This window comes from Mesocricetus auratus, unplaced genomic scaffold, assembly GCF_017639785.1.
Source record: "Mesocricetus auratus isolate SY011 unplaced genomic scaffold, BCM_Maur_2.0 Super-Scaffold_100040, whole genome shotgun sequence".
Lineage (NCBI taxonomy): Eukaryota > Metazoa > Chordata > Mammalia > Rodentia > Cricetidae > Mesocricetus > Mesocricetus auratus.
The window spans coordinates 5,708,840-5,722,509 of NW_024429217.1; the positions used below are offsets into that span (position 1 = coordinate 5,708,840).

Sequence of the window (13,670 nt, forward strand, 5' to 3'; positions counted from 1 at the left end):
GCACGTTTCAGTTTTCATGTCCAACATCTGACCCCTTTGGATTTTAAAACAGTATTGTTTACATGTATGTGTTTCTGTATTTGCTTGTGTGTGCACACACCTGTGGAAGCCAGAAGAAGGTGTCAGATCCCTAGGAACTCAACTTGGCTACTGATTGTTGTGAGTCACCAAAACTGGCTCCTGGGAATCACACTCCAGTCTTCTGAAAGCACAGCAAGCACTCTTAAAATGCCAAGTTATCTTCCTAGCTCTTACTATGAATTTTTAAAATGTCAGGTTATTTTTTTTATTTTTTGAGATTTCGAATGACCCATGAATAAAATGATATTAATTACTGAATATGCAAGCTAGTAACTCAACCTCCTGGTAACATAAAAAGGCAGAGATCTTACAAAGTCTTAGACAAATAGCTTTATTATTTGTGGGGGGGTGTTATTAATCATAAGCTTCTTGGATACTTTTACAAAAATTTATTAGAATTAGGAATTTCAGAAAACAAAGCTTCACTATCATTCCTAATACATAATTTGAATAATAAAATAGCCTCTTTTATTTTTAAATAGAGAAAATTTATATCAGCATGCTTATTGAAAGCAATGAAGTATTTCATTCATTAAAATGTATCAAGAAAATACATAATAAAGTATAATTTGTAGCATAAATATAAGCTAGTAAATTCATTTCGATTACATACATTATGATTTGCTTTTATAAACATAAAAGTCTAATATTTTAAATCATTAATAAATGCAGAAATACAGAATTTATTTACAGGATTCTCAAAAATAATGATTCCACTAAGTAGTGACTGTCACAGTTGATCAGCATTTTTTCTGCAATCTGGATCCAACGTCAGGGGAGAGCCTGGTCCTTGGGTGGCTGTTCTGTAAGAGAGTTCAGAGGGTCCTCTTACTTTCAGATCCACAGATGTGAACCGGTCATTCTACCTCTAGAGTAAGGCTTTTAAGAAGAGCACATGCATCACTGTCCACAGTGCCCCGCCCGCTCTCTGTGATGACGCACACTCTTCTGGGCTGCCTTTGGTAGCATGCTTCAGAGGGTCTCCCGTTGAGCACGTGCGTGACTGTGGTTGCGTGTAGGAAAGTGTGCTTGTCTGCGTGCACCTGAGCCCGGAGGGTGACTTCAGGCATATTTTTCTCCTCCCACTTATTTTAGTATTTCTTTTTTGAGACAGGGTCTCCTCATTGAACCTTAGATCACCATTTTGGCCAACTGGCTGGGCGGCAGAGCCCTGAGACTTACCTGTGTTCACTCCTGTTTGTGTGGGCTGGGATCTGAACTTATGTCCTTACTTGTGCAGCGGACATTTCAGTCACCGAGCCACTGCTCTCCAGACCCTTGAGAGCAGCTTTCTGAACCCAGGGCGCTACACCTTGTAGTCTCAGCAAGTGAGAGGTGAGAGGCAGGAGGACCCAGAGGTCAAGGTAAACCACATGACGCATGTCTCAAAATCCACATGAAAAGTGTCTCAAAATCCACAAAGTTTTTGCTTCTTCCTTTTCATTTCATTTTATTTTTTAACAAAAGCACTTGGAAGTCACGTAAGGCCCCAGGAATGTTTAGCATAAATTTTAGAGCAAAGATAAAGTTGTTTCTTTAAAATTCATTAAATTTATTTCAAGCCATGTGGTAGTGGTACACACTATAGGGAGGAAGATCTCTGTGAGTTCAAGGCCAGCCTGGTCTACAGAGTGAATTTTAGGACAGCAAGGACTATATAGTAACCCTGTCTTGAAAAATGAAAGAAAAAATTCACTAAGGCAGCATTTGAACCTAATTTAGCTAGATGGTTACCCATCGTTAGTGGGTCAGTACCCATCATGGTAAAACGTTTCACAACTCACTGAAACCTATGTCACAATTTTGATTTTCTAGGTCACTAATTGACATTTCTCCATAGATTCTGATGTCCTTTGAGGAAAAAAAGTACTTAAAATTTGAATTAAACAGTGTCTCATAATGCACAAATCAAAGTAAAGATACTTAAAATTTGCATATTTTGAATCCAGTATATTTTTGTCAGGAAGAAAAAGGTATCACTGGAAATACTACCAATTACATAATATTTAGGTAATATTAGGTAACAATTTAGGGACATCCCAGGCTAGTAAGAAACAAGTGCTTGCCACAAGGACGCTCCAAACCTGTGTGCCTGGGGTGACAGTGCAAGCCCTGCTTCACAGCGGAAGGACCAAGGGCGTGGGAGCTTCAGCAACCTTCCTCTGCTGTCAAGATCTCGAAACTCAGAGCACTCAGCCCTTATCCTCTCCCCTCAAAACCTCCCAAGGTTCTCATATTAGAAAAGACTTGTGCATTTTATTCTGTGTGAATGAGTGTTTTGCCTGCACACATGTATGTACACCATGTGTAGCTGGTTCCCATGAGGTCAGAAGAGGGCATCTGCTCACCAGGAACTAGTGTTCCTGATGATTGTGAACCACCACTCTGATCCTTCGCAAAAACAAGTGCTCTTAACTGCTGAGCTAGCTCCCCAGCCCCCTGCGAAAAGTCTTTACCTCAGTAATGGCTACATGAGACAACCAAAAGAGGAACTTAGCAAGTACTTACCAGAAGTGGTATTAACTGTAAAGTATTTTTGATGGATGGGTTTTTGCAAATGGCTTCTTGTACATCTGAAAAATCATACCACAACACAAAAATAGTTAACGTATATAAAGAGAATCACTAAAGAATATCAAAATATTCAAAATTGAATATACTATTTTCCTACTGACCCCAGAAATAGTCCTTATATGTAAATAGGTCCAAAAATGAAAGCAATTTGATTAGGAACAATTATATAAAGCCGAAGCTGATAAGGGGGATTTTATAAAAACAATCTTCATTCAAATGTCATATTTCCTATTGTCTTATTCTTTTGTTTTAAGTAAATGTTATTTTGGTGGTTGTGGTAGCTCATGCCTTTAATGAGAACAGTCAGAATGCACAGGCATGCACTCTATCAGTTTGAGGCTAGCCTGGTCTACATAGTGAGTTCCAGGCTTATGCAATCAGCTTCCCCCACTTCCTGTGCTGGGGTTTGAACTCAGGACCCCTCTCACATTTTTTAAACATTAATTTTTTTTGCCTGCATGCATGTCTGTGTGACGGTGTTGGACCCCCTGGAACTGGGGCCACACACAGTTGTGAGCTGCCATGTAGGCACTGGGACTTGAACCCAGGCCCTGTGGAAGGGCAGCCATCTGTCCAGTCCCCAGGAATTCCTCTTTCCTTACTTGGGCTTTTCAGTCTGCATGCTGGTAGCGGGCTTTACGCTGGCAGGCCGTGGCCCCTTCTCAGGCCTTCCACCCTTGTCACTGACGCTGTCCCTTGTCACTGACGCTGTCCCTTGTCACTGACGCTGTCCTTCACCTCTTTGACCGCACTCTGGAGAGGCTTTTCTGACTGATATCCTAGTCTACCAATTATTTCTTCAGATATCTATAATCTGCTGTTTACAGACAACCAGCTGAATCTTACATTTGTTTTTATCTTCTACTCATAGGCTAAGTCATATTTCCTTACTGGATTTTGAGACATATTTCTGATTATTTAAAATATAAGACAATTATTTTATAGTTTTTTTTGTGTCTGGGGTCTATTTAGTATGTATTGTGATTTCTTTTGATTTTCTTTTAAAGGTATTCATTTATTTTATGTATACAGTGTTCTATCTATACACCAGAAGAGGGCATCAGATCTCACTACAGATGGTTGTGAGTCACCATGTGGTTGCTAGGAATTGAACTCGGGACCTCTGAAAGAGCAGCCAATGCTCTCAATCTCTGAGCTCTCTCTCCATCCCTCTTTTGATTTTGTAATGGATTTTTTTCTTTATGGATTAGTTTTTGGTGATTATTGACTATTCATTTTCCTTAGATCTCATTTGTGATAATTCTTTGAAGATTGGAATATAGACCACATCTCAGTATCAAAAGGGATATTAATATATATTTTCTCAATTATTCTGGAGGTGTTAGCAGCTTGAGATCATTTTCAATTACGTCCTTTGCCTCAGTCGTTATAGACCACGCAGGTACTATGAACGTGGGCTGTAACTACCGTGAGGTGCACACTAGGCTGAACACGGGCTGTAACTACCGTGAGGTGCACACTAGGTTGAACACGGGCTGTAACTACCATGAGGTGCACACTAGGCTGAACACGGGCTGTAATTACCGTGAGGTGCACACTAGGTTGAACACGGGCTGTAACTACCATGAGGTGCACACTAGGCTCCATTTCTAGAGTACCAGAGATGTTTCCTCCCTTCCTCGGCTGCTCAGTACTGAAGTTGAAGAAATGTAAAGTTTTGTCGTTTTAAAAACCTCCCCACTTTCTGTTGTCGAAAGGCATAGATTTTTTTGATGGTGCAACTTAATGGTGGAGTATCTTTTCTGAAACTACCAGGTATTGTTCCCTTTTAATTATTCCACTCATCAAATACCTTCAGCTTGAAAGCTTACTGTGGCTCTATCCTTATTTTCCACGTTAAGAAATATTTTTCTTTTTCCCTTAAAGACAGGATCTTCTCGAGCTGGTCGGGGCTTGATAGGCCACCCAGGCTGGTCTTCAGCTCGCACAGCTGCTCCTGCCTTAGTCCCTCCTGTGCTGATGTTACAGGCATTGTTCCATGCGCTTAGCTTTAAGAACTCTGTGTGTGCATTCAAAGTTGAGAATGAAAAATACTCGATAAAGTTATTTTCATGACGGGTCATGTTTATTGCTAAAACATAAGTGGTATGTTCATATTTTTCTTTTCTTCTTTTTTTCAATATGGGGTTTCTCTGTGTAGCACTGACTGTCCTGGAACTTGCTTTGTAGACCAGGCTAGCCTCAACCACAGAGATCTGCCTACTTCTGCCTCCCAAGTGTTGGGATTAAAGGTGTGTACCACCATGCCCAGCTTACGTTCAGATACTTCTAAAACAGAATAAAGTATAAAAGTTGGTATCATTATAAAAGATGGGGTATCTGCAATAATCTAAAACATTAACAATATTCTCAATTTTTGGGTGATTTAGTAAGGTGATAACTAGATATATTTTGTGTTTTTACTTCACAGTTTTCAATTAAATAACGATTTGACATAAGCTTATGAACCGAGCGTTCCTGTCTTACAGAAGGTGTGCCCACAGACTTACAGTACAGCCTTTCATTGAGGCGACGGAGGGACTGCAGGACTTTCTGCTCCTCAGCTGACACGGCGCAGAAGTTGGCTGGCTGGGTCTTACTCAAGGACAGATCTGGTTTCTGTAGCGGCTTGCTGTTTATGGCAGTCAGAATCTCATCTTCAGGTACTGAAGGAGGCACTAGGTTCTCTGCCACCAAGCACTCAGAGGGACTCCCTGAAACTGCAGAGACTGACACTGACCCTTTGGTCACTTTGTCTTTGGGAACAGTTCTGTCTGTGGACTTACTGAAGTTAAGTCTGCATGTACTCAAGTCACAAACACAACTCAGCAAGCACTCCCTTACTGTCCATTTTGTTTCATTGATTTCTTCTTTTGTTGTTGGTTTTATTTTTTTGAGACAGAGTTTCTCTGTGTAACAGCTTTCACTGTCCTGGAACTTGCTCTGTAGATCAGGCTGGCCTCAAATTTACAGAGATCCTCCTGCCTCTGCCTCCCAAGTGCTGGGTGCATGCCATCACCTCCTGGTTTTTTTTTTTTTTTTTGAGACAGGACATCTCTGTGTAATAAGTTTGGCTGTCCTGGAACTCACTCTGTAGACCAGGCTGGCCTCAAACTCAGAGATTTGCCTGCTTCTGATTCCCAAGTTCTTTTGGTTATTGTTACACACACAGGCAGACACACACACACACACACACACACACACACACACACACACACACACACAGACACACCCCGGTGCATCAATTTAGTGTTGCATCTATATATCATCTATCTATCCATCCATCCATCTATCCATCCATCCATCCATCCATCCACCCACCCACCTACCTACATACCCACTATCCAATCGGGGGCTCATCCCTGGGGAAGACTAATTTCCCCCCTCTCAGCATTTCTTAATTGCCTGTTCTTTGTTTAGGGATGGGACCCATGAGATTTCTTTCCCATCCCATGTTAGTATATCTGTTGGTGGTGTCCTTGTTCAAGTTTTAGGCAGACATATTGTTGGCATAATATTTATTTACTTATTTGTATGAGGTTTTGCCTGTAAGTGTATTTGCATACCATGTGCTTGCAGTTCCCAAGGAGGCCAGGAGAGGGTGGTGAATCCCCTTGGACTATAGTTACAGCTAATGGTGAACCCCCATATGAGTGCTTGTAATTGAACGAAAGAAAAGCCAGTATTTCTAATTCCTGAGCCATCTCTCCAGCTCAGAGTACATTTTAATTTTCAGGGTTCTCTATATTTGGTATTTTCTTACCTCCAGTTAAGAAAATATTGGCACGCACCCTTAATCCCAGTACTTGGGAGGCAGAGGCAGGCGGATCTCTATGAGTTTGAGGCCATCTTGGTTCTAAGAATCTATCCTACAGAAACACTTGACAAGTCAGGAGATAGTTTGCTGTAGAAAGATGCTTAATGATTGTGTTAGTATTCCAAATAACAACTAACTGGAGAGTTCAGGTCTATGTAAGTGTACAACATACAAGTACTTGAGAAAACACAGCAATTTTGAGTTTGAGGCCAGCTGTACAGCTAAGGCTACACAAAGAAACCATGTCTCAAGAAAAAAAAACCCAAACCAACAAACCCCCCAAACCAAAATTACAACAACAAGGAAAGAGAAAGAACGAACCATCAGGGACAAAGAGCCACATCAGGTTCCCAGCAGCATCCTGTAGGCTAACTACAGACCTCCACCTCTCCTGCTCCTCTGTCCAGTCCCCCAGCCCACCTCCATTTCTGTAGCACAGCACCTGCTGCAGCTTCACTGCCCCCACCTACCCCATCTTTAGTGGATCACAGAGGTCACCTCCAACCTTCCTTCCTACTAGTCTTGTTATTCCATTCCCCAGCTCCAGCTCGCATTCTCTGGGAACCTGCCAGCCAAGCCTGATGGGGAGCAAGGAGGCCAGCTAAGCAGGTAGGTGAACTTCAAATCTTCACTGGCCCTCCTCTCCTCCACAACCAATGCCCCATATCATTCTCAACTCTGTAGCAGGCTACCTGCTGAGGCCTCTCCTCATGCCCCTTCCCAGGGGACTAAGCAGATCCTGGAGGAACACCTGCTTTCTTACCTCCAGCACAGCCTAAGGCCTTGACTCTCCTAGCCCATCCCCATTCCTACATGTCAGCTCTCAATACCTGAAACACACTCTACACAGAACTCCCAGTAGACACACCTAGCAGTAAACAAACAGCTACTACCCGCTCCTAAGGACCAGACAGGGCAAGAGAAACCAAGGAATAAAACACACACTCAACAAAGACAAGACCAAATATCAGTACCTAGAATTAAAATCTTTCCAAAGCCAGAAGCCTAGACTCCAGTGAAAAACACAGTCTAGAACAGCCAGGACAGTATATCTTCACCAGTGGCCAGAATCTTACCATAATAGAACCTGAGTATTGCAACATCACTGAACTACAAGACAAAGCCCTTAAAATAGCCTTTATGAATATAATAGAGTTCCTTAAAGAGGAAATGAATAAATCCCTCAAAGAAATCTATGAAAATACAAACAGTGGAAGGAAATGAGGAAACCATTTATGACCTGAAAGTGGAAATAGAATCAATAAAGAAAACATAAACTAAGGGAAATCTGGAGATGAAAAATTATTTAGAAATTCAAAGAGGAAATCTCAGGAGGCAAGCCTTACCAGCAGAATAGACAGAAGAGACATCTCAGACCTTCAAGACACAATAGAAGAAATGAATAGCTCAACCAAAGAAAATGCTAAGTCTAAAACATTCCTGGCACAAGACATCTAGGAAATCTGGGATACTATGAAAAGACCAAATCTAAGAATAATAGAAATAGAGGAAGAAGAAGAAACTCAGGTCAAAAGGGCAGAAAACATTTTTTAACAAAACTACAGAAGAAAATTTCCTTAACGCAAAGAGTAAGATGCCTTCTTTATGAAGGCACAAGAAGCAATCAGAACACTGAAGAAAATGGACCAGAAAAGAAAGTCCCCTCAGCACGCAATAATGAAATCACTAAATTTATAGAACAAAGAAAGAATATTAAAAAATACATGAGAGAAAGACAAAATATAAAGGCAGACCTATTAGAGTAACACTGACTTCTCTATGGACACTAAAAGCCAGAAGGGCCTGGACAGATGTGCTTCAGATTCTGATGCCAGCCCAGACTACTATACCCACCACAGTTTTCAATCATTATAGATGGAGAAACAATGCAATTTTAATCAATATCTATATATAAATCCAGCCCTACAGAAGGTGCTAGATGCTTAACTCCAACCTAATGAGGTTAACTATATCCAAGAAAACAGAGAATAAATAATCCCAGTCAGAAAAGACTAAAGAAGACTCCCCCCGCCCTCTCTCTCTTTCAAACATGTATACCACTGCTACTAACACCACCAAAATTACAGGAATCAATACACTGGCCATTGATATCTTTCAATACCAAAGGTCTCAAGTCCCCAATAAAAAGACACAGGGTAACAGAATGAATGTGAAGACAGGCTTGATTAATCCTTCTGATGCATATAAGAAACAAATTTTTTCTCTATTTTTTAATTTAAATTAGAAACAAGATTATTTTACAAGTCAATCCCAGTTCCCTCTCCCTCCCCTCCTCTCCTGTCTCCCACTAACTCCCTATCCCATCCCCTTTCTGCTTCCCAGGGAGGGTGAGGCCTTCCATGGGGAATCTCCAGAGTCTGTCATATCCTTTGGAGCAGGGCCTAGGCCCTCCACTCCCCCCCACCCCCCCGTGTGTCTAGGCTGAGAGAGCATCCCTCTATGTGGAAAGGGCTCCCAAAGTCCATTCGTATACTAGGGATAAATACTGATCCTCTACCAGAGGCCCCATAGATTTCCAAGGCCTCCTCACTGACACCCACATTCATGGGGTCTGGATCAGTCCTATGCTGGTTTCCCAGCCATCAGTCTGGGGTCTATGAGCTCCATCTTGTTCAGGTCAGCTGTTTCTTCAGCCTGGTCTTGACCCCTTTGTTCATCACTCCTCCCTCTCTGCAACTGGATTCCAGGAGTTCGGTTCAATGCTTGGCTGTGTGTAAGCATGAGTTTTCTGGCCTGGCAGGTCCCACGGCCCGAGCCCCAAATAACCCCACAGACTCTATATTAATTATGAAACCTGGGCTTCTTATTGGTTAGCTCTGTCTTAATTGTTAACCCATAACTACTAATCTATGCAGAGAACGCCTATCTTGGGTCCTTTCTTCCCGGGCTTACATGTGGACTCCTTTCTGCCTACATTTCCCAGAATTCTCTTCCTTTGGTAGCTATGCCTATCCTTCCTGCCTGGCCACTAGCCAAACAGTGCTTTATTCATCAACCAATAAGAGAAGCATATATACAGAAAGACAACTCCCATCAGTTGGGAGTCTCTGCTTCTGTTTCCATCAGCTACTGGGTAAAGGCTCTAGGATGGCATCAGTCTCATTATAGGGGAAGAACATTTAAGGTGGCCTCTCCATTATTGCTTAGATTCTTAGTTGGGGTCCTCTTTGTGGATCCCTGGACATTTCCTTAGTGCCAGATTTCTCTTTAAACCTATAATGGCTCTGTCCCACCCCCCACAACTCAATCTTCCTGCTCCCTCATGTCCTCCTCTCCCCTCCTCTTTTCCCCTTCTCTTTCTCCTAACACCCTCTCCCCTCTCCCCATGCTCCCAATTTGCTCAGGAGATCTTGTACCTTTCCCCTTCTCCACAGGACCATGTATGTCTCTTTTGGGGCCTCCTAGTTTCCCAGCTTCTCTGGGGTTGTGGATTGTAGGCTGGTTATCCTTCGCTCTATGTCTAATAGTCACTTATGAGTGAGTACATACCATGTTTGTCTTTCTGTGTCTAGGTTACCTCACTCAGGAGAGTTATTTTTGCATCCAGTTATGTTGCTCAAGTGTTTATCAGCTGTAGGAGTTTCCAGAGGAATCTTTAGGGTCGCTTAAGTATACTATCATATTATTTGCAAATCAAGATATTCGGACTCCTCCCCTTGCTATTTGACCTTCTTCATTTGTTTTACTGTTCTAGTGAAGACTTTATGTACTATATTGAAAAGCTTTGGAGAGAGTGGGCAGCCTTATCTTGCTGCCAATTTTAGTGGAATTGCTTGGAGTTTCTCTCCATTTAGGTTGATGCTTGCTGTAAACTGCCTTTATTATGTTGAGATGTGCCCTTTGTATCACCTGCTGGGAAACCCACAGAAACAGCTGACCTGAGCAAGTGGGAGCTCATGGACCCCAGTCTGACATCTGGGGAACCAGCATAGGACCAAACCAGGTCCCTGAATGTGGGTGTCAGTTAGGAGGCCTTGGCAATTTATGGGGCCTCTGGCAGTGGAACCTGTATTTATCTCTAGTGTATGAACAGGCTTTGGGAGCCCATTCCCTATGGAGGGATACTCTCTCAGCCTAGACACATGGGGGAGGGCCTAGGTCTTGCCCCAAATAATGTGACAAACTTGAAGATCCCTCATGGGAGGCCTCCCTCTCCCTGGGGAATGGATGGAGGGTGGGATGGGTGGTTTGTGGGGGGCATGGGAGGACGGAAGGGAGAGGGAACTGGAATTGGCATGTAAAATAAGATAGTTTTTAATTTAAATAAAAATGTATTAAAAAGTACTCAAAAATCAGAAACCCTCATAAATACAAATGGCAAATAGACAGAGAGAAATCGGGTAAATGACAGCTTTCACAATAGCCTCTACTAATATATCTTGGCATCACTCTAACCAAGCAAGTGAAAGACTTGTATGATAAAAATTCTAAGACATCTAAGGAAGAAATGATGAAGCTATCATAAGATGGAAAGCTCTCCCATGCTCATGGACTGGTAGGATTAAAGATTCAATGCAATTTCCATTACAATTCCAACACAGTCCTTCACAGATCTTGAAAGGATGATTTTTCAGCTTCATATAGAAACACACAAAAAATCCAGGATAGCTAAAACAGTCCTTAATAATAACAGAATTGCTGGAGGTATCCCTATCCTAGATTTTAAGCTGCACCACAGAGCTAAAGTAATAAAAAATCACATGGTATTGACACAAAAACAGACTCATTGATCAATGGAATCAAATTGAAGATCCAGACATAAATACACACTTATACATACCTGATTTTTGATAAAGAATCCAGAAATATGCGATGGAAAAAGAAAGCATTTCCAACAAATGGTGTTGGTCAAACTGGATGTCTGCATGCAGAAGAATGCAAATTATCTATATCTATATGCCTATCCATATCTATCATTCTGCATAAAGTTCAATTCTAAATGCATCAAAGACCTCAGGATAAAACCAGATACACTGAACCTCACAGAAAAGAAAGTGGGGGATAGACTTAAACTGGAAAAGATGTTATGAACAGAATACTGTTAGCGAAGGCATTAAGATCAACAATTAATTAAGTCCTTTGCTTCTGTAAGGGAAAGGACATCATTTAGACAAAGCTGCTGTCTATGGAATGAGAAAAGGTTTCTATCAACTACACATCTGATAGAGGGATAATATCCAAAATATATAAAGAACTCAAAAAAACTAGATATTCAGAAAACAAATAACCCAATAAAAATGGGATATAAATATAAACAGAATTCTCAACAGAGGATTCTCAAATGGCTAAGAAACACTTAAAGAGATGTCCAGCATCCTTTGTCATCAGGGGAATGCAAATCAAAACTTTGAGATTTCATCTTATGCCTATCAGAATGGCTAAGGTCAATAACATAAGTGACAGCCTCATTCTGGTGAGGATGTAGAATAAGGGGAACATCCACACATTGCTGGTGGGAGTGCAAAGTTGTACAGCAATATGGAAATCAGTGCGGCAGTTCCTCAGGAAGCTGGCAATCTTTCTACCTCAAGATCCAGATACACCACTCTTGGGCATATACACAGAGAATGCTTTATCTTCCTACAAAGACACTTGGCTCAACCATGTTCATTGCTATTATATTCATAAGAGCCAGAACCTGGAAGCAACCTAGATGTCCCTCAACAGATGAATGGATAAAGAAAATGTGATGTAATTACACAATTAAAAAATTAAATAATGAAACTCACAGATAAATGGAGGAGCTAGAAAAAAGTCATCCTAAATGATGTAACCCAGACTCAGAAAGAAAAACTGGTTTGTATTTGCTTATATGTGTATATTAGATGTTAAGTAAATGATAACCAAGATATAACCACAGGAGTCAGGATAAAGTAAGGAACTGGCTGGGGGCAGGGGCAGATAGAGCTCCCTAAGAAAGGGAAATAGAATAGATAGCTATGGATGGATGACAGAGAGAATCAAGTGGAGAGAGGGAGGGAATACTTAGCTAAAATTAAGGGCCATTTGAGGGGTAGTATGGAAATCTAGTACAGTAGAAGCCTCCTAAAATATACACATATATGAAGGTGATCTAAATGAAATGACCAAACACTGGGGGAAAGAGACACAACTGGACATTTCTTGTCACCAAATGCAGTTTTATCTGATTGAGACGATATCCAAAGGGGTCCCACAGGAATCCCCAAACAACCCAGGCTGTTGGCAAGACTATTGGTTGCTCTCTACAAACTGATGCAAGGCCTCATTGCTGCAGGCAAACCTACATGACTCACTGAATGTGGAGAATTCCAACTGGTGCCTACCTAGAGCCTGCCGTCTCCACTAGGTGCTAGTGTCTTTGGTACAGGAAGGTACTGTGAGGATCAGCAGAGGGGAATGTAAACACCAACCCAGCTACAAGGCCTCTGATCTACAACAGTGTCCTGTGTGCAGGGCACACCCGTGCAGTGGTGGCCCGAAGCTTGCTGCAGTAACCCAGCAATATCTGATTTGACTTAAGCCTCACTACCCAGTGCTTGGGTGATCAAGAGCGTGAGACTAGATTGCCCCAGGGGCCTACAGTGAAACCTAATACTATTGTTTTAAAACAAAAGTAAAACAAACTGTAGCAATGGAATGACTCCTTATGACATACTGCTACAGTCGTAGACCAGGTCTTTCTCAGCTATCATCAGAGGGAACAAACAGAGATCCACAGCCAGATATTATGCAGAGTGAGACCTTGGAGCACTCGGCTCTAATCGGCTGTCTCCATTAAATCCCTCTACTCAATGATCAGGGAACCCTGCAGAAGAAGAAGCAACAAGAATGAAAGAGCCAGGGGCGATGGAGGACACCCAGAAAACAAGGTCATCTAGATCAACAAGAGTGATGCACATGTGGGCTCACAGCCTGGAGCAGCGAGCGCAGGGCCTGCATGGGTCTGCACCAGATGGGTCCCAGAGCTGGAAGACATGGACGCATGCCCATTCAAGGCAGTCTCTATCTGGGTAAACAAATTACTCCCCGCCCCTTTCAAGACAGGGTTTCTCCTTGTAGTCCCGGCTGTCCTAGAACTCACTCTGAAGATCATGCTGGCTCTGAGCTCAGAGATCTGCCTCCCTCTGTCTCTGGAGTGCTGGGATTAAAGGTGTGCACCACCACTGTCTGGCGAACTACCCTTAAGGGTAGGCCA

General features: G+C 42.1%; 1 protein-coding gene across 7 annotated transcripts in view; it reads right to left on the reverse strand.

Annotated features, from left to right (window-relative positions):
* Positions 1-396: 396 nt before the first annotated feature.
* Cep126 (centrosomal protein 126) overlaps positions 397-13,670 on the reverse strand; it is a 60,693-nt gene continuing 47,419 nt past the window's right edge. For 3 of the 7 annotated variants that reach the window (XM_040734725.1, XM_040734727.1, XM_040734733.1), the window contains 4 exons: positions 11,274-11,354; positions 5,166-5,375; positions 2,590-2,654; positions 397-884 (listed from right to left, as the gene is read on the reverse strand). In XM_040734725.1, the coding sequence (XP_040590659.1) occupies positions 822-884; positions 2,590-2,654; positions 5,166-5,375; positions 11,274-11,354 (419 nt within the window). In that variant the 3' untranslated portion in view covers positions 397-821. Of the gene's footprint in view, positions 885-2,589; positions 2,655-5,165; positions 5,376-11,273; positions 11,355-13,670 lie in introns of those variants that run through there. The other 4 variants (XM_040734726.1, XM_040734728.1, XM_040734731.1 and 1 more) reach the window with 4 other exon arrangements.